Genomic DNA, 19,600 nt, shown 5'->3' on the forward strand with positions numbered 1-19,600 from the left:
ACCTATATACTCCAGCATACCGTCCATTCTGTCTGTTTGTATAAGAGATACCTCACACAGTTGTCATAACCAACATTGTTTGCATTGTTCTTTTACTTTTCTCTCTCCATGGGTTCTGCGAGACAGACAAGGAAAAGCCTGCATGACAATATATGCAGAGCATAATGAGCTTTCACAGCAGATAGAGAAATATTAGACTAAGATGCTTAGAGTGTTATTTTAGGTTTATGAAATAAAGATCTAAGCAGCCTTCTGAAACAAAGCCTGCCAACTGAAAATTGTAAGATAAGACGCGAGTGTTTGAATCTACGCTGCTGCATTTTCCTTTGCCTACAGAAAACACGCGCTGTCAGTATCATCAATGCAAGTGCCTGGGTACTCACTCACATGATTTGCCCAACCATTTGGTCAGGAAAAGGGTACTAGAAAACTGAAAAGTTTAAGTATTTGTGGAATACTTTGCAAATAACCAGCAGCTCCAGCCGATTTAAAATGTAAGGAATCAAAGTCTTCCCTGTTTGCCAAAAATAAAAAACAAACCACCATCTCAGGGGGCAAACAAGGGCCAAGGCCGGCAGCAAGCGCCCAAAGCAAGTTTTTACTGACTTCACAGGAAGCAAGAACCAGTCCCAGCTGAGTTTCGTAATGTTTAGTCAGAGATAAGCAGCTGATGAAGACCACCACTCCAGTTCCAAACACGGACCCACTCCACTGCAGCACCCACTTCCTACACCAGGAGATCGGCTGCAAGCAGCCAGCCCACCTTACCTGAGGGATATCCTGCAGACCTCCCCTCCAGTTCCCCAAACACACACAGCAGGAGGATGAGTGACAGAGCAATACTGGAACGTGACTGCATGTTTGGAACAAGTCAGATAAGTTTTCGCAGCAATGTTAATCATGCTGGGTGAAGGGAGAGAGTGAAGGAGTGAAAAATGAAATGTTCAGTAAATGTACGCCTCCAAGGGGCCTAAGCAAGCTTCCTTTGCCCGTTTAATGTAATCAGTGGTCAGGGGCAAAGACATCTGAAAAAGACATTCATCCTGTACTCAGTACCTTATAGGAAACATTCCTGGTAAGTCTTCCAAGCAGAAAACATATGTCTTATGACTGTGCACTTTTAAGCACATTATCAGTTCAGGCAAAGTGAAATAGAAGAGTTGCAACTTGTCTCCAGAATGAGTGTCTCATTTGCATTTAAAAAGAACAGTTTGCTCCCTCATACATGGCATGACTTAAAAGAAGCTTTAACCAGCCAGTAAAGACATTCCGAAAAACTACTTTCTAAATTAATTTATTCGATTTGCAGTGCAACCCACCAAAAATGATTTAAGGAACTTAATTGGAAAATGATTTAATATATTAAAGTAATTCCTGATTTTCCAAAGCATTTAACTTTTAAATTAAATCTGGCCCGCTATCTCAAGAATGATGAGTGAAATGTGTATTCAAGTCATTACCTTCTTTTTGAAGCCTTAAATCACTGATAGGTTTAATAACGTTTGTCCAGTTTCACTGCCAAATGGGTCTTCAGACACTTTGGTACTTATGCCATTAATTTTAGCCTGGACTTCTTACATGGCAACACTTTATGGTTACAAGGTACAAAAACAGACAATAGAGGAAATAATGCCAAGTCGCAGATCAAGGGTAGCAGCCTAACACTATTCTGTGCACTTGAACAAAAAATTAATACCCGCACACATGCTTATATGCATCTGGGCTCCTCCTGCTGAGCAAAGTTCGCTCCTCACACCAACTTCCGATCTATGGGGCAGGGGACGGAGACTGCCAAACACTGCTACTGAACGCTGCTAACAGCCACACCTCTGGGATCTTCCGAAATATCCTCAGGCACCCACCACAAAGGGCCAGATTTATCCCTGAATTCTATAACTCCATTGAGTGTATGTGAAATGCACCCAGGCTGAATTTGGTCCTTCCTGTTGCGATTGGTAGATGAGACCATGTGGGAAATCTTTCCTGAAAACTGAGAGGGGTTCACCCCGCCGCCGCTGCCCCTGCGTTTTAACACCGGTATCTCCTATTTCGTCTTTTATCTCCGAATCTGGGCAGCTGCCGGCAGGGAAAGAGACGACTCCCAACACCTTCCCAACACGTGAGCCCAGCGTGACAACGGGCAGCGCTGAGCGGAGCTGCCCGGCGGGGTCCGACCCCGAGGATGCGCTCCGGTACCCCGCTGCACCCGAGGTCTCCCCGTCCCGCACCCGTGTTGCTGTGCTCCACGTAGATTTGATGCGAGAACACTCGTCTCTAAGCACACCTTGAGGGATAGCGAGTGCTGCAGGAGCGCTCCTGCACCTCCTGAGGATTTCCTACGGGCAGTGTTTCATTTGTGAGCAAAGCCCACTCCGTAAGAACACAGAAAGTGCAGCTCATGCATGAGCCACAGCGGCAGCACAGATGCTCTCCCCCCCAGTCCCCTGCTCGTGAGCTAAAGTATAGCGAAGTGCTCCGGGATGGCAGCACCGTAGTCCCTCAGCTCGGCCTGGCCTGGACTCTGCGGTGCCCCCCTCGGGGTGCGAGGGCTGACACCGAGCTCCGGCGGACACGGACCCTTACGACAAGTTGCTGAAGAACTGGCTGAGCAGCGGCACAGCGGGACAAAGTGAGCCTTTGCGTTGGACTGACTTGTCACCCTGTTTTATTGCGTGTGTACACTCTGTGTGTGCGCATGTATATATACACATACAGACATATCGGTATATATATGTATATGTGTCTGTATATGTGCACACACACATGTCACGGACACGCACACACAGGCGCGTTCCCGGCACGGCCAAGCACGGCTCTGACACATCAACTGTGGGGTTCGCGGTGGGGCAGAGAGTTGCTCAGCTAACGCGATCCCCATTCACAGCAGCCCTGGAGATCCAAGTCCTCCGCACCGACACCGCGTTGTTCCTCACCGACGGAACACGCCACGGAAAATACCCCCCCGCCCTCCGCCCCTCGCCCGGCCGCCCGCCCCCAAAGCGCTCCGGCTCTGAATTCGGGGTGCCCCGGCCCCGCGACCGCTGCCCGCCCGGGACTCCCGCAGCGCGGCTCAGTGCCCGCTCCGGCACCGCGACCGCAGCACAACCGACAGCGCGGAGAAAACCCCTCGGACGAGACAAAACGCGAGTCACCTTGTTGCAATAGTAGGGGTCCAGGCAAGGGGAAGGTCCCAAACAAGGCGTATCAGGAGCGGCCGCAGGCTGAGGAGGTGGTGAATAAAATCTTACGTCCATTTCACTCAAACATCAAGCAAACTCCTCTCCTTGTCTTTGGGCTGTTAACGTTGTTGGTGCAAAAAGGGGTGCGTGTGCGTGTGTGCGCGCGAGGGGAGGGGGGTGCACACAACAGGGCTGAGAAGAATGAAAAAAAAGAAAAAAAAGAAAAAAAAAAGAGGTGCCTGACTTCGGCAGTCAAAGAAACACCTTCCCTGCCTCACATCCGTTTGTGGTTTCTAAAGAGAAAAAAAAAAAAAAAAAAAAAAAAAAAATCTCTTCCAAAAAAGCACCGGTTTGCAGATGTCTGCGAGAGAACCAACAAACCCTCCTTCCTCCCGGCAGGGCAGGTAACTTCAGCACTTATTGTTCCCCGCGCACCGGCGCCGGGGCGCTCGCTCCGTGCGTGCCGCGCTTTATGGGAGCCTCGGAGTTGCCTCGCGTCTCCCTCCCTCCCTCCCTCTCGCTCGCTCGTTCTCTCGCTCGCTCTGTTCTTTGCCCCTTCCTTCTTTCTTTCTTTCTTTCTTTCTTTTTTTTTTTTTTTTTTTTTTTTAATTTGTTGTTATCTGTTTGTTTGTTTCGTTTGCTGGCGGTGTATTTTAGTTGTCCCCCCACCCTGAGGAGCGTGGTCGGGAAAAGCGGCAACGGAGGCCGGGTGACCCCGCGCACCCCCGCGGGGAGCGGCGAGCAGTCCGCCCGCTCTGGAATGGCCGCCCGGCTCGGCACGGCCCGGCACGGCTCGGCGGGCGGCGGGGGACGCGGCGCTGCTCCGAGTGTGCTTCACACAAAGGGGCTGCCGAGGGAAGAGCCATTTGCGGCCGCAGGGGACGGGGCTGGGAGTCGCGGAGAGGGGGCGCTACCGCGCCCGCCATCCCGCCGCCGTCCCCGCCCTTTCCCACCCGCCTCCCCGCCCGGCCCCCCGGCGCCGCCCGGCCCCCGCCGGTTACTATGGCGCCCCTTCCGCGCAGGCCCGACCCGGTTAGGCCCGGCGAACGAGGGGTGCGGTCCTGCAGGATGGTAGCCTGGGGTCGAGCCCGGTTGCCGCGGGCGGGTCCCTCGCTCCGCCTCTGTGAGAGCCCCCGGCACAGTTTCGCAGCTCTTGGCCCTCTTGCGCGGCTCGTTTGCCCTCCCCACAGCCGTTTTGCGCGCGTTGGATCAGGCCTATGGGTGGCTTTATTTCTCTGAGGTTCATCATCAACCTAACGGGTTAGGTGAGCCCTTCGCTTCCTGTCCCATCCAGACTTTGTGAGAAATCCACGTGGGCGCTTCAGAAAGCAGGAAGCAAGTGAAAAGTGAAAAGTGCAAAGAATCACCTATGACATGCCACTGTGACTGCAGTGCTTGTCACTGGCTGAGCAGTAGGTAGTGTGGGCACTGGGCACATCCTTCCTCACAAAAGTCTGGAGTGGAAAACTCGAGGAGCTGGGCAGATGTGGGAGAAAGGAAGAAGTAAATGGGGGTAGTGAAAAAGGAGCAAACTAGCTGCAAACAAAGGTGCTAACAAAGGGAAGTTGGGGATCCTGCAGGTAGGGGGGAGAGGGACTAACTAGCAAAACGAGGTTTTGAAGACAGCAGTACAGAAACAGTGACTTCAAGGTACCATGAGCGGTCCCAGTGGGTCCCAGTTGCAGAGTCCTTGTTAGTATTAATCAGGACAGAAGGGATGAAAGAAAAAATATACATGAAGGACACTATAGTCAGCTTAAATAACGTCATACAGAGAAGGTATATCATGAAAGGAATGCCTTTCTTCAAATTGAATTGGTGAGTGACACACAAACAGGAGCCATTAGCAGTAGATCCCATTAGTGAGAATGTTTACATTTATCAAGTACTCACAAACATTTCCACCTTAAAAAAAGAAAAGTTGATATCTGGTTTGTAATGCGTATTTTCAAACCAAAGTGTCCTATAATCACTACAAATAAAACAAGTATTTCAAATGGAAGCATTGTTAGGCAGGAGAAATCACGGATTTCGGGGTAAAGAAATCACATTGGTGAGGGTCTATAATCAATAACTCAGATATTTTTATATTGTAAAGAGATTGTGTTAATTCATGGTTTTCCTCCACACCCAAAAACCTACTTTCTGTAAAGCTTAATTATCTGGGAAAAATATACAAGTAATGTAAAGAAAACTAAACAACATGTTTTGAATGAAAATTCTTTTCTCAGGATGATTTAGCCAAACATATTTTAGAAGATTCTTAGTTGTCAGTTGAACACGAAGTACATGGTGACAATAAATATTTTCCATAAACATGCTATTACAAGAAATAACATTTTTTTAAAAGCTGTCAAAATTCCTCATGGCCTTGGAGAAAAGCTTGAAAATATGACCCAGAAAAAGCTCCAAAGGAAAATAAATTAACATAATTAAAAAAAAAAAAACAACAACCTTAAGATTTTTTAGAGTCTGACTCTATTTTGCATGTTTGAGATCAGACATTTTGAAAGTTAAAAAATCCTAAAAAAGAATTTCCTTTGCAAGAAATGTACTTGACGCTTGGCAGATATATCACTACTGCAAGTGGCTGATATGTGGACCATAATTTGACAAAGTGAATGGGAGACAGATTGCAGCTCTATATTGAAAAGCTGCTGTTGAGACACTTGTTATTCATGGGCCATGGATTATTTTTCAGTCTGTTGTAGAGAAAGATGATAGAGATACTGCTTCTAGAAAAGTTGGTCTGGGTGACTGGTGCATGCTAATACAGAGCAGGAGATGTCAATACCGGATTGACTAGAACATATGATGACAGATAATACAGATTTGACTTTGTATTTATATGAAATATTACTGACGATTCCCATAAGAAAGACTTCAAGTTCTGAGGAGTCTGTAGGAGTTTACAACTATACCATTTGCTTTGCACGGCACTTCAAGTTATTTTCAGTACTTAATGATGCAGGCCCTGAGAGGTTATAAAATTTTTGCTGCTACTTACAGAGATGATTTAATCATTGAGATGGTAAAAACAGCTGATATTTATGGCAGTTATATGTACGGTTTGTAAAAATTAAACAGCTATATATATTAGTCACTTAAATGTTTCTTTGTTTTCTAGGGGACGTATTCGCTGGGGTTTCCAGGGTAGTGCATTTGTGCAAACTGGACTGCAAATGTTAATACTATTGTACATTTTTTTTCCTCTATGGACTGCAAGGCCCTTTCCAGGAGAATTCAATGGCATACCAATGTTTCTGCTTCAGCTCAGATGTAGGTGCATTTTCTGGAAAAAACATTGCTACAGACTAAAGAACATGAATCAGTTTTTAGAAGCTCATAAGGAAAGAACAGTTGTTCAGAAGAGCAGTGAGCTTTTAAACCCATTCAACGTTCAAGTGAATGTCTCCAAAATAGTCTTGAAAGAGGTGTTTCACCATTGTATGTGGAGAATTGTCATTGCTTTTCTTACATAAATAGGAACAAGCACCTTGAGAAACATGGTCTGTATCTGCTAATGCTAAAAAAGTTGTTACTCCTTTAAATGCTATCTCCTAGAATGAAACTGTGTAGTGTGAATATTCTTTATACAGTGGAGAGCATGTGTGGAATTTGTGCCAAAGACCATAATGGAACAATAAAAAACAGACTAGACAGAGTTTTCAAATGGGTCTAAGGACCAGCCATAGATTAAAAAAAACTTCTGAGTTGAAAATAGCCGGAGGTAGAGGCAAGAGGCTAGAGAATGGGGAAAGTATTGTTACTTCGCCCTCAGCCTAGAGCTGTTGGAGGTGTGCTGGCCAGGCAGACCCTTGGTCTGAACCAATCCATCTACTCTCACGTTCTCATGGAGGCACTACAGTGGTTAGGCTGTTAGAATTAAAATGAGCAGAAAGTTTGGCCAAGATGATAGGTTACCTTATCTGGCCTAATGTCTTACCTGGCTACTCAGTTTGGTGTATTATAATGGGGCCATCGGTAGTCACAAAGCATGCTATCAGTCAAAAAGAAATAAAAGTATCTTTAAAAGAGAATCTAGACCAACATATCTTTCCTTGAATCTTACACATCTATACCCAGTTTTATTTGGGATTTCCTGGCAAGATATCTGACCATCTATTACAAAGATAAGATTTCTTGATTTACCTAGGAAGAAGCAGATGTGAGACTGTGATGATAGCATATTATTTATTATACACAAGACTCTTTTCATGAGGTTGACTCATCTTTAAAGAAAAGCTTTCAGCTACATTTTTAAGAGCAACTGAATTGAAAAATACTTTTTTTTTTTCTGGGTGGGAGCAGGGGGGCTACTCTTGGAGCCAAGAGGTTCAGAAAAGCTAAGAGAATAGTCATGTGATTTTGCTGAGCAGGTCTGTCCTGCTGAAATTTTTGCTTTGCGTTATGATGCATAGGACTATTTACTTTTCAGAACAAAGCTCAGTGCTCATCAATTTCTAGAGAGTTGTTAATGAAATAATAATAGGATGAGAGGCTATCCCTTTTGTTGATGCCCTTTTTGATGTCTTTAAACTGAGTATGGCACTTAGATCTGGGATGATGCAGAAGATAATGATGTTAAGATTACAGCATATTTAAAACGAAGTAATTAATCTGTCCTTTTCATCAACATGAACTCAAATCCTTTAAGAATTTGATTCATTTTAAGTGTTGTTGACATTCTGGGTGTGCCCTCATAAGTTAGCATAAATCAGTATGTTTAAACATCTACAATATGGTATCAAAGCCTTATAGCAGTGGTATATATTTCAGAGTATTTAAACAGTTTGCAATGCTACCTAATAGTCTGTCAAATCAAGTGTTGTCAGACAGGTAATGAAAGAGGCAGCTATTTTATTATTTTAGCCACTGCTCCTGTCTTGTTTAATTCATTTGTGATGAAAATGGCCAGCTCTGTATTGTCACAGTTGCATGAAAATAAATTGTTCTCGTCTCTGTAAAGATCACTTCTAAATAGTTAAGGAAAGAAAGACACTGACTTCCCTTTGTTACAAAGCAAAGAGAAAGTCTGAGCACTGTGATGTCTTCTCATTTCAAACAAATGGTACACAGCCAGTTTAACAAATAGAGGTATGGGTTGGGCTGAACCTGATCTGTGTTTTGTATCTCATCAAAGGTTCGTAGTAGACTCATCTGCCATTGCCTGCAGTAGGAATTAAACACACAGCCCCTCAAAGAATAGAGATGTTAATTAACTATGCGAGAAATATAAAAATGTAAAATTCACCTTGCATAGTTGCAGCTTCAATCTATTCCCATATGCTTCAAAGACACTGCCAGATGGTTCAAGTTACCAAATTTAACGTGGCCTTGCAGACATACAAACAGTGGGCCAAGCTTGAAAGAGAACATTTCACTGGGCCTTAGAATGAAATTAATTCATTCTCATGGTCAGAGAAACAAATGAAAATGCAAAGTTCTCCTTTCCCCCTTCCTGCTTTACCAAGTGATTTTTATAAGGTACATTGTCCATGTGGTATGCAGACAGGCTCAAAAATACATCACAGTATGGTGTATGCTAGTTCTCAAGTGTTAAGGTTGCCAGTTTTCCACTCTTCCACTTATCTTGTGAAATCAATTATGAAACATCTAGGAGAATAAGAGATCAGGAATTTCTGGTTTCATGCTATTTTTATCTGAAGTATACTTGAGGACTGTATCGGGGTTTTAGAAACAAAAGATTTTTGAAGGAAAATTATGTTTTCAGCAATGTATTTTGTAAATTAACAGATATCTAAAGGCATTTTATTTCCTCCAAAACTAGCGATCCATAGAAGCTATGTAGATGTTATTTGTGAAATGCATCATAAAGATTACAGATGTCTAGAGAACAAATACATGTAAATGTTCGATACCATTATATGTACGTGTCTGTGCACATTATCAACTGTATGGTCAGGAGGGACAAAAAACACAGGCCAGCTCACCAGGAGAGACAGGTGACAACATGAGGACTTGTCTGTATCACCAGGTTTTCCACAGCACTGAAAATAGAATTCTCATTGGCCAAGACATAATGCAAGTAGATGATCAGTCAGTTTTCAATTCAGATCAGTGATTTTTTTTTGAGATCCCACTGCACGAGCCCTCCTGAAAAGAAGAGATCTCTACGGAGTTACTGAAAATCTTTTTTTTTTCAATGTCTTGCTTTCTCATCTGATTCAGATGTCATTTGCTTGAGAGTGGTTTTCTTTCTCCTTTGTATTTATAAGGTTTCTGTGAGGCAATGCTTTTGATGTTTTGTAAAGCTCCAACCAGGGAGATGTTGCAACAAATTTGCACCCCATTATGTAAAAAAGAAGGCAACATACTTTCTCTTATGTGCTTTTAATTAATACTTCAGGTGCAAAATTACAGGAACTAATAGAAACACAAAGATCCAGATTGTCTCTGAGAAAAAACATGGTGATGACTTCACAAACTAAAACATTGTTTTTAACTTATCTTTTTTGTTTGGTTGTTTGGTTTTGGTCATTTAATTTTTGAAGTAGAGAAAATAGAAAGCAAAATGGCTTGTTTGAATCTAACCTAGTGCCTCAGGGACTTTGGTTACCATCAGAAAAGCACCACACAAGGGGGCACAGTTGGCATTTGAAGTGCAGAAGGTCAGGACTGAGACATAGTAAAACTGTGTTGGGAGGTTCCATTAGAGCTTCCTGTTGTAGCAAACAAATCCGGTCCCCTTCACATTTAATAGGTTGATGCAGATACATCATGCACATGTCATCTGCCATCAGTTTTTAAGGGGTGTGATAAATTGTTGGACTGATGGCTTCAGAACAAAATTCCTTTCTTTGCTGAGATTTCAGCATTTTCCTGCTGGATCTCCAGGAACTTCAGACCACCTTTCTTCTGCTACATGGTTCTTTCCTCAATGAAGCTGTCACCCTCAAATCTAATAAAAACCTATCATCCTTTTCTGGGCTTTTTAGTTTGACAGTTTCATGTCAGAGCTTTGTTCCACAATAAAAATAAAAAATCTCTAAGTGTTAAAGAAGTCCTTGGAAAACTGTAAGTGATAGAGTCAGCATTTACAGAACATATCACAACAGGTCTGACTGACCTTGGCAGCAATAGGAGATCACCATTTCTCATGGATGAGCTATTCCTAAATGTCTGCCTTTTATGCTGTATAAGGCAGAAATGCCTTTGTGGATCAAGGCTACTACTGTCTGCTTCTCTTTATCAGAAATTACAGGGACATGTACTGTTTAAGGAAAATCTTCCTGAAATCCTGTATTTTGTTCTGTGTCATCTTACGATAATGATACGCTGCAGATGTTATTTTAAAGTCTTATGCTGTTTTGCTGTTGACTTGTTTGAGGATTTTGTATGTTTTCTTTTTATCACAGTCACGCTTCAAAGATTAATATTTGTGTTCTCAAAATCATCTGCTTTTATGCTGGTTATCAGAGCATAATCAACACTGTTTTCTTATTGGAATATCCCTTGTTCTGTTATTAGCAGTTTCTGGATTTACCAGTTGCGGATGCTGAATAGTCGGTCTTGATTGTTCATATTTGAAAACTGCTTCAAGAGCACTGTCTGACCATGCAACAAGTCAGTCTCCCTCCTGTTTATACACTCCCTTTAAGTACTGGAAGGCCACAGTGAGGTTTCCCTGCAGCCTTCTCTTCTCCAGACTGAACAAGCCCCACTCCCTCAACCTGTCTTCACAAGAGAGAAATTCCAGCCTTTTGATTATCTTTGTGGCTCTCCTCTGGAATCGCTGCAACAACTCTGTATCCTTCTTATACTGGAGACCCCAGGTCTGAGTGCAGTACTCCAGATGGGTCCCTATGAGGGCAGAGCAGAGTGGGACAACCACTTTGCTGTTGGCCACCTATCTTTTGATGCAGTCCAGGGTGCTGCTGGCCTTCTGGGCTGCAAAAGCACACTTCTGGCTCATGTCCAGCTTTTCATCCACCAGGACCTAACTCCTTTTCTGCAGGGAAACCCCAAGCCACACTGGAAATGGCTGAGTTTTTGACCGTCTGTTATATCCTTGTAGTTTTATAACAGTCCCCTCCTAAGGTACCTTCCCCTTTCCCATAGTGGAATTTTCCTGATTTGAAATTACCTTGAGAAGACACAATTTGCCCAAGAGGTCAGAAGGCCCAATCTGTTTTACTGTAGGGTAGGAGGTGGTTTCAAAGCTGAGAGCTCCTTGAGATAAACTACAAGTGTCTCACTTTATTTTTAATAATGCTTCACACTCCACTGGTCACTGCTGTATTCTGGTAAAACAGTCCATGGAAGAAAGTCCAGTGTTTTGTGACACAAAATCATAGTTCAGTGTCATTGCCAAGGTTCCTTATTAGTTTGCTGGAGAAACATGTAAAGAATATTTACATACATGTAGCTAGCACTGCAGCAGGGAGAGAGAGCTGAAGCATGTGTTTACACCTGGTGGGAGCCATGCATGTCCTACATCTGCCTGCCTAGATATCAATTATGTGTTAAAAAAAAATAAAGCCAGTTGTCAGTGCCAACAATTTTATACTTTTGGTTTATTTTTCTCATTTTCCTGTTTCTATAAGCTTAAAAAAATGAGATTATATTTTAAAAAAAAAAAAAAAATCAGTCCAGGGAAGATGCAAAATGAGAACCTTAAAGTAAAAAGTGTCTTTAAGAAGAAATGTACTGTAAGGAAGGGGTTTACGGAATCTAAGCACAGCTCATTTGTGCTGCGAGTACAATGCCAAGTGACAGTGAGGGAAGGGTGGGGAGAAACAGTATTTCTGAATTTCCATGTCTGTGTGGATTTAAGTCAGACCCTTAACCTTATTTGAATATAGCATTTTTGTCGTTTAATATATTTCATACAGAATATATAAAGAAGATTTAATAACTGTCTCTTAGCTGTGGTTTATCTCTACCTCAGAGAAAGCCAAAATGAGTTTCTGTGAAATGGCTGAAAGAGCATACATGGTAAGTCTTCTATCACATTATTTCCAGTCTTGCTGATTTGTAAAAGATCTTTCAGAAAGATTCTGTCTTTCAGTGTAAAATGTGAAAGTTTGATTCTATGCCCAAAGTTTATAAAAGGAACTGCAAATAACCAGTGAAAGTCTAGCTTGCCATCTTCTGCTTTTTAAAACTCCTGAGACTACTTGCAGTCACATGGAATTTGCACTAGTGTTTAACTCAAGGTTTTCACTTAAAGAAAAGAAAATAGTGTTTTAGCATCTTTCTGATTAGAATAGCAGTTAAATATCTTGGAAATAACTAATCAGGTCCCCGGGCCTCCATGTGCCTTTATGTTTTTCTCTTTAAGATGTGCGTCACAGATAAGGACTAACTTTGTGCACACAGTCTTAGGGCACTAAAGACACAAAATGAACAACACTTATGTAATTAGTCAGCGCACCCAAGTGTAGGATAAGATTTTCTAAAGTATCATAGCAGAAATATTAACTGAATGCTTCATTTTCTGTATTTAAAACTAAAATATTTCAGCAGTGTTTCGCATTCTCTGGGTAGCTTTATGTCACACTGAGTTGTTCTTGGTGAGTGGGATTGCACAGGAACAGTTAGCTATTTTTCTTTTGCCCCAGAATCAGGCTGGCCCACTAGAACAATTTAAAGCAACATAATTCCTATTTCAGGCTTTGCAACACATCTCTTTGCTTTGACTGTGCTGCAAAGGTTATTCAAATTTTAGTACAAGTGGTTTCCTAATACTTTAGTTGACTGGCCATCAGAAGGTATAGCTGTCTGTATTAATGCAATTAGCATCACTTTTAAGTGATAACTACTGCTGACTGTATCTTCCAGTGGCTCTTCCCAAAGTGCTCGCTGTGCACATCCAAAAAGGCCAGACAAATTATCCCTTAATCTAGTGAGAAGAAATCTGTGGAGGTGCACACTTTATCATAAACAAATAAAGGGATGCCATAAATACCAGCATTGCCTGTAAGTCAGGAGTTGCTGTGGACACAGCATTCAGGTGCAGAGTATTAGTACTAGTTCTGCTGTGAAAACAAACTCTATGCCATTTGGTGTTTCTGATTCAGAAGAATCTTTGAATTTGTTTTTCTTCCTTGATCACTCAAAATCAGGTGTCCACATTTGTTTATTTCATACAGTTTGTTTCATACATTTGGGACATTTTGTTCCTAGCATAAGAAAGGTGTGGCTTTGCAGTCAGCTTCAGCAAATTGAAATCTGTGCTGAAGGCTTCTGGAAATGGTGGCACTGCTCTACTTCCCTCCCTCCTTCAGCTGCCTCCTCCTATGGCCTGCCTGGGGAGGATGAGGTTGCCGTGACTGTAGAGCCATCTCTGTCAGGGAGCAGGCTGAAAATTAATGCATGGTTTAGATCTCAGGTGGATTGGGGCTGGGGTTTTTTGATCCAAATAGCTCTGGTTGCATGAGAACTAGTGATGGAATGAGAGAAGGGAGAACCTACTACTGAAATGAGGAAGAAGAGAAGGGTAAGAAGGGCTGGTACAGTCCATGAATAGGTTTGCTTAATGAAACTGCACATAGGAGTCCTCTTGCTAAACTAAGAGGACTAAACTAAACTAAACTGTGTTTTTGGTGTTACAGAAGACCGAGCATCAGAAAATTCCTTTTTTTTTTTTTTTTTTAATATTTACTTATTTACTTTCTGAGTAATATACTGAGGATTTGAAGCAGAGCAATCATACAGGAAAAATAAAGTGATTATTGAGTGGAAATAATGGTATTTGCTAGGGAGTTCACAGAGATGTTGACAGTACTCACTCACTGGTCACTGTCTTTCCATGAAAAATTATTTGAGGGGCAAATGTTGAACATACACTTAGACTAAAATGATCAAAAATGTCTTAAAGTCTGACTGAGATGAAAACTCACAGAAATAGATTTACCATTTTCCTTTTTTTGACTCCTTCCATCACTCTTCCTGCAATTCCTACCTACCCAGTAGGGCTCATGAAACCTGTAGTGCTGGAGATGGAGTGATTCCATGGAGTTATGTCAGCGTGTGAGTTGGGAAGGGAGCAGGGGGACTGAGGGAAAGGGGGGGAGAATGGAGGAACAGATGGATCCTAGATTATGCTGCAGCTGAGATTGAAATAAAATTTCACCTTAAAATGGGGTGGCTGCTGCTTCTATGAAACTCTTGGGGATAATTCATCTGCCACTTGATATATTGGCATGGTTTCTTTCCAGGTTCTATCCTCTATTCTCCTTCATGCTTTGTACGTGTATATACATGTGTGTGAGCTATATGTATGTAATTTTCAAGATGCCTGGCCCCTTTTTTCTCCTTGGCTAACTTCTGAAATAGAGCTGTCAGGATGATTCCAGTGTTTGGAGCCATATTATTTCTGACAGAATATAGCTCTTCTCCTCAGTTTTCTTTTTTATGGCCTGAAGTCAATGGGAATATTCAATGCAACCTAAGGTCAGGTTGTTGAATTTTAACACAGTTTCCCATGAGAACTAAAAGGATGAAAATTCCTTTAAGACTGGGAACGAAAAGTGGATCTTTAGCTGCCACAGCAACATGAGGAGTAAAGACTTGTTACGTGGCTACAGAAACAACTCAAAGAGGGTTTAGTTATAGGGGGATGAACTTCATTTAATTTGTCTAGGAATTTAACACGAGTCACTGTGTTATCAGTACAAAAGAGTTAAGCTTTCATAGCAACTGACCATTCTAGCAATCCTGAACTTCAGTAGATCAGCTGTAGGAAGATACGTCAACTTAAATAATTTCACAAATGTGTTGAAGTAAAACACACACAGTCAGATGAATCTATATGACATAGAAGGATACTAAATCATTATGATGGACCATATTTGAATACATCTACAATTTTTTTATGAGTCTTTTAAAATACAAAAAAAACCCAAACAAACAAAACACCCAAAAACAAAGAGGGCATGCATGAGATGGACAGATTTGGTTAGTTCCTTTCTAGCTGATGCAGTATCTCAAGATGCAAGTGTTGTAAACAAAAAGGAAAATGTCAATGAAGAATTTCATAATCCTGAGAAGATCAGGTAATGCTCATTTATTTCCTTCACGGGAAGAGGCTTCATGCCTGTACCCACCCCCACAAAGGAGAAATTTACAAGGAACTAGTTTTTGTTTAGGCAAAATTTCTTGTAGAAGTAAGTGGAAATCTTAAAGTTCTGTAAAATTGATTTAATTTTGAAAAGATTAAATTGTTTTCTATGTTTTCCTGGTGTCAGAAATCTTGTTGTTTGTATTAGTGATGAGAATGAAGGTGCTACTATTTACATCTGTAGATGAAATCATCACTTCTGTATAGCTTTGAATATGCTAAAAATGCCTTGTGCTTCAGTGTTGATACAGCTTTATGCTGACCAATGAAGAGTCGAAATACTAAATTTAGAGTAAAGAATTTTACTATATGTCTGCCATTAAAACAGGCAAAATGGGCTTTATTCATGTAATATATTAAGCACTTTTACTTCCCCAAGTGACAGATGTCAAACTGTGTTACCGTCCTTACTAACAGCTTCAAAGAGACATTTTCCCATTTTTCTGTTTTTGGTGAAAATAATTATCCTGTTTTATCAATGGCTTAAAAAACTGTTTTTATTTGGAAATATTGGGTAAGGGTTATATTTTAAGTAGAGCATAGCACTGAAGGGTGTAAGATAAACCTCACAGTTACACTTGCTATGGAATTTTTTTAAAAAGTCACTGTCTGGCCCATAGCAGGATGAACTAGGACAAATCCAGCTTTCTGAATGATGACCAGGCCAATTACATTTAGAGATTTTATGGAAAATCTGCTTTATGGGATGATATTTGTGGTATTGAAAGTGCCTCTGTAGATTTTGCTCCTACTTAATTTTTTTTCGGTCTTTCCATAACAATATCGATTATTTTACATTCTGTTTTCAGTCTGCTTCACGTTCCCTTGTCTTTATTCTCCTTCCCTCTCCCCCTCCTTCACACCCTTTCTCACTTTTTCATATATTCTCAGAGCTGTTAGAAAAAAAAGGCCACCTTTCTGTGTGCTATGTTTTTGAGCTTTAGCAATTTTCCATTTCACTTCTTTCTCATAATACTTTTTCCATTTAATATTTGGGGAGAAAAATCATTTTATTTGAAGGCAAGCCAGATACACCATCACAGTGTTTTGTGCCAAGTTAGTATTTTTGAATATAGAGTTTACTTACAGTTTCCTGTGTTTTCCATTTGACTGTTATTAAAAAAGCAGGAGGGGAAAAAAAATCTTGCTTTTACCATTGACAGCAGGTATATGTTACAACTGTAACTGTCACTGCTCCCTAGTTTGGTCTGCAGCAGCCTGAAAGCTCTGCAGGTTGCTTACACTACACTGTTCTCATGACAACATGTGTTGTATGTGGGAAGTTATTGGTCTGGAAGTATGTTAGGGATGTTTTGGAGGAAGATGTAATCTGAATGAACCCTAAGGAAGAAAGGAAGTTCATGTACTGCAAAAAAAAAAAGAATGTTAGGTTTGTTTGGTGTTGTGGGCATGTGTGGTTATCCAAAATGGTTAGGAGGTAGAGTATGAGTGATTTTAAGTAATATTCAGGGGTTCTGAGATCAAGAAGCCTTTACTAACACAGTGCTCTCAATGCAGTAGAAGCTATTTTTCAGTGTAATGAAGACTGAAGAAAACAGTAAGGACTTTCAATTTTACTATTTTCAATTTTACTACTTTCAGTTTTACTGATTTTTGTATTAGTATAGAAAACATTTTTTTGCCTTTAATCCGTGGCTGATTTGTCCTAGATAATATTTCCTTGCAGTGTATATAGAGAGACCATGTAAAAGTGGACAAAAATGATGATACCATTCTCAAGATAGATAGAGCTGGCAAACACAAAGATACCAAAGCATTTAGGCACCATGGTGATAGATGCCTTAGAGATAAATACAAGGGAGACAAACAGAATGAGTCAATTCATTGCCCAATTTGCATAAAAATTTTCATAAAATAACTTGCAGTGTTGGAGAAGGAAAATAAATACTTGGTGTTTAAGTTGCTATGGTGTTGTGGTAAAAAAAATAGTCTACACTACATCATGAGTTGGCTCAACATACAGTGTCTTCTAAGTAACTAAGTGAATATGAAAAAATTCTTTAATTACATAATGGTTAGATGTGGTACAAAATAGTGTAAAGACAGCCTTTCCTGTCCTCTTGGTTTATGCAGCAGAATTAACTATTAATTTCAAGAAGTTTTGAAGAGAACTGTGCAGCAAATGCTGTGAGTTCCTGTGTTTACCACCACGAGTAAGCCTTACTTCTGTCTTAGTGCTTTGGATACAGTCATAGAAAGATCAATATGTCAGCCTCCGAAAACATTTTGTGCTTTTTCTTCTGGCTGGGATGAGCATTTTCTCTCTTCGACTGTAATTATTCTTAAGTCAAAAACCTTATTTTATAGACTCTTCTTCGTAAGGTTGCTGGATGCTTTCCCTTGCATCCAAGGTAATGTCTGTTTTCAGCATTACCTGATTCTGAATCAGGTTTGGGTTTGATCACCCAAACACGTGCCTAAGTTCATCTTTAAACATTTCATTGGATTTATGCCTAAAGGAATACATAAGAAAACTAAAAAGCAGGATATTGTTAAATACTTTTTAGAATAAGGACCTAAATAGGAACAAAAAGAGAATAATGTGTCTTGTTTTAATAACGTGAATTAATTAGCCAGTTTATTAACAGCCTTTATTTACTGATGTTATCTCTTGCAGTTATGTAACTTTAAAGATTACAGAAAAATATTTTGCCTAAATTTTGTTCAATATATATATTTCCACAAGCACACTTTCCACCAACATAATTTAGCTGCAGAGGTACTAATAAGCTACAATAGCTTGCCTCCATTTAGACATATTTTGCCAGTAAAGTTTAAAATACTGAAGGAAGAAGGTACTAGGGGAAATAAGGTAAAAAGAAAATTGACAGCTTCATTCTAATTTTTTTGGAAAGTACATCAGAATTTTGTGCCTTTGCTGCAGTGTAATTATTTTTGAATTTGTACTCCTGACTGAGTAGGCAATGTCCTATTTTTTTCTATTAGACCTGAATGAATGGGCAAATATAAGAAGTGCTCCAAACAGAAAAAAACATGCCATTTTACAGTTTATAAAGCATATGACTCTGATAATGTAGCTCAAGAAGGGCATGCTCTGTTTTTATCCTTGAAAAGTCAAATTCTGGATCAGAGTTTGGCAAGACCAGTTACCTTATCTAACTTATAGTCCATTTACTGGGCATCAAGGGTTAGAGATTTAAATATAACTTAAGACATCCACTCCTTATAAGAAACTTCCTGGAACAGCTTAGAGTTTCCATATGGAGAGATGGTGAAAAACAAGGGCAGAAATAATAGGAAAGTTAGATATCAGAATTACACTAGAGTTACTCAAGTTAGGACTCATTAAAGTAGGCGCCTAGAAGTTTTTTCTGCTTTAGTTTTACTGAGAATGGCTGAGACTTTTACTCTCAAGAATGGCTGATTTTGCCAATATTTTTCCTTGTAGATGACACTAAATAAAGGAAATTATCTCCCAAATGCATACCTATGCAGGCATTTGGAGTGCAGCAAATGCGCTTTCTTTATGACTGAGCAATTTCAGCTGTGAGCAGCTGTATAGCAGAAAGTACAAAAAAAAGAAACATCTTCTGAGGTACATTAAATTGTAGTACCCAAAGAATATGGATATGCATTTTATAATTTATACATGATACAAATAAAAAATAAAGTTCAAACTAGATTCGCCACTGGTTTTAAATGCCTTTGTAAAAATGATATTGAAAAGGAATATAGGAACTGACATGGCTTACAAATGTTTTTTTTTTTTTTCATCATTTTCAGGATACATTCATCAATGCATTCTCCATGTAAAGGTCTTGTCTGTAATTTGGAAAGTCTTTATAAATGAAATTCAATAAAAGCCATAGACTTAAGGAGAAATGGTCTTATCTAGGATAGTACATAGTGCATTTCTGTGTATGTGTACACATCCATGTCTGTTGATACGATTTAGGGAAGAGAAAGAAGGTAGGGAGAATAGTCCTGACAGTATTATTTGTAATGTGTCTCTACCCATTCATTCACTGAATAATTTTGTACCATCTAAAACACTAATTGGATTGCACGATTGCATGACTCTCCGGAGTATTGCATCTCAGCAATAAAATCCCCACAGAGTCATTTATCATGTCAAAGGGTAAGTGATAGTTTTTGGGGTATTCATCTGGATAGATGAAAAACAAACACTGCAGTTTGGGAATTCATAGATATAGAGGCATGACCTGTAAATGAATGATCTACAAGATTATGCACTGAATGTGCTTCAAATAGCAATGTATAAGGCATTTCAGTATATAAATATTATATGTCTCTTTTTAAGTTTGAGGTACTTGTAGTTCCAGCCAGCCCTCTC

General features: G+C 40.4%; 1 protein-coding gene and 1 long non-coding RNA gene across 4 annotated transcripts in view; one reads left to right on the forward strand and one right to left on the reverse strand.

Annotated features, from left to right (window-relative positions):
• The window catches only part of TOX (thymocyte selection associated high mobility group box), a 218,683-nt gene extending 215,013 nt beyond the window's left edge, over positions 1-3,670 (reverse strand). For both annotated transcript variants that reach the window (XM_052704526.1, XM_052704525.1), the window contains exon 1: positions 3,153-3,670. In XM_052704526.1, coding sequence (XP_052560486.1) covers positions 3,153-3,254 — 102 coding nt within the window. In that variant the 5' untranslated portion in view covers positions 3,255-3,670. The remainder of the gene's footprint in view (positions 1-3,152) is intronic.
• LOC128091424 (uncharacterized) overlaps positions 3,501-19,600 on the forward strand; it is a 45,301-nt gene continuing 29,201 nt past the window's right edge. For both annotated transcript variants that reach the window (XR_008211403.1, XR_008211402.1), the window contains exon 1: positions 3,501-3,583. This is a non-coding gene — a long non-coding RNA (uncharacterized LOC128091424). The remainder of the gene's footprint in view (positions 3,584-19,600) is intronic.

This window comes from Tympanuchus pallidicinctus, unplaced genomic scaffold (genome assembly GCF_026119805.1).
Source record: "Tympanuchus pallidicinctus isolate F22 unplaced genomic scaffold, pur_lepc_1.0 scaffold5, whole genome shotgun sequence".
Classification (NCBI taxonomy): Eukaryota; Metazoa; Chordata; class Aves; order Galliformes; family Phasianidae; genus Tympanuchus; species Tympanuchus pallidicinctus.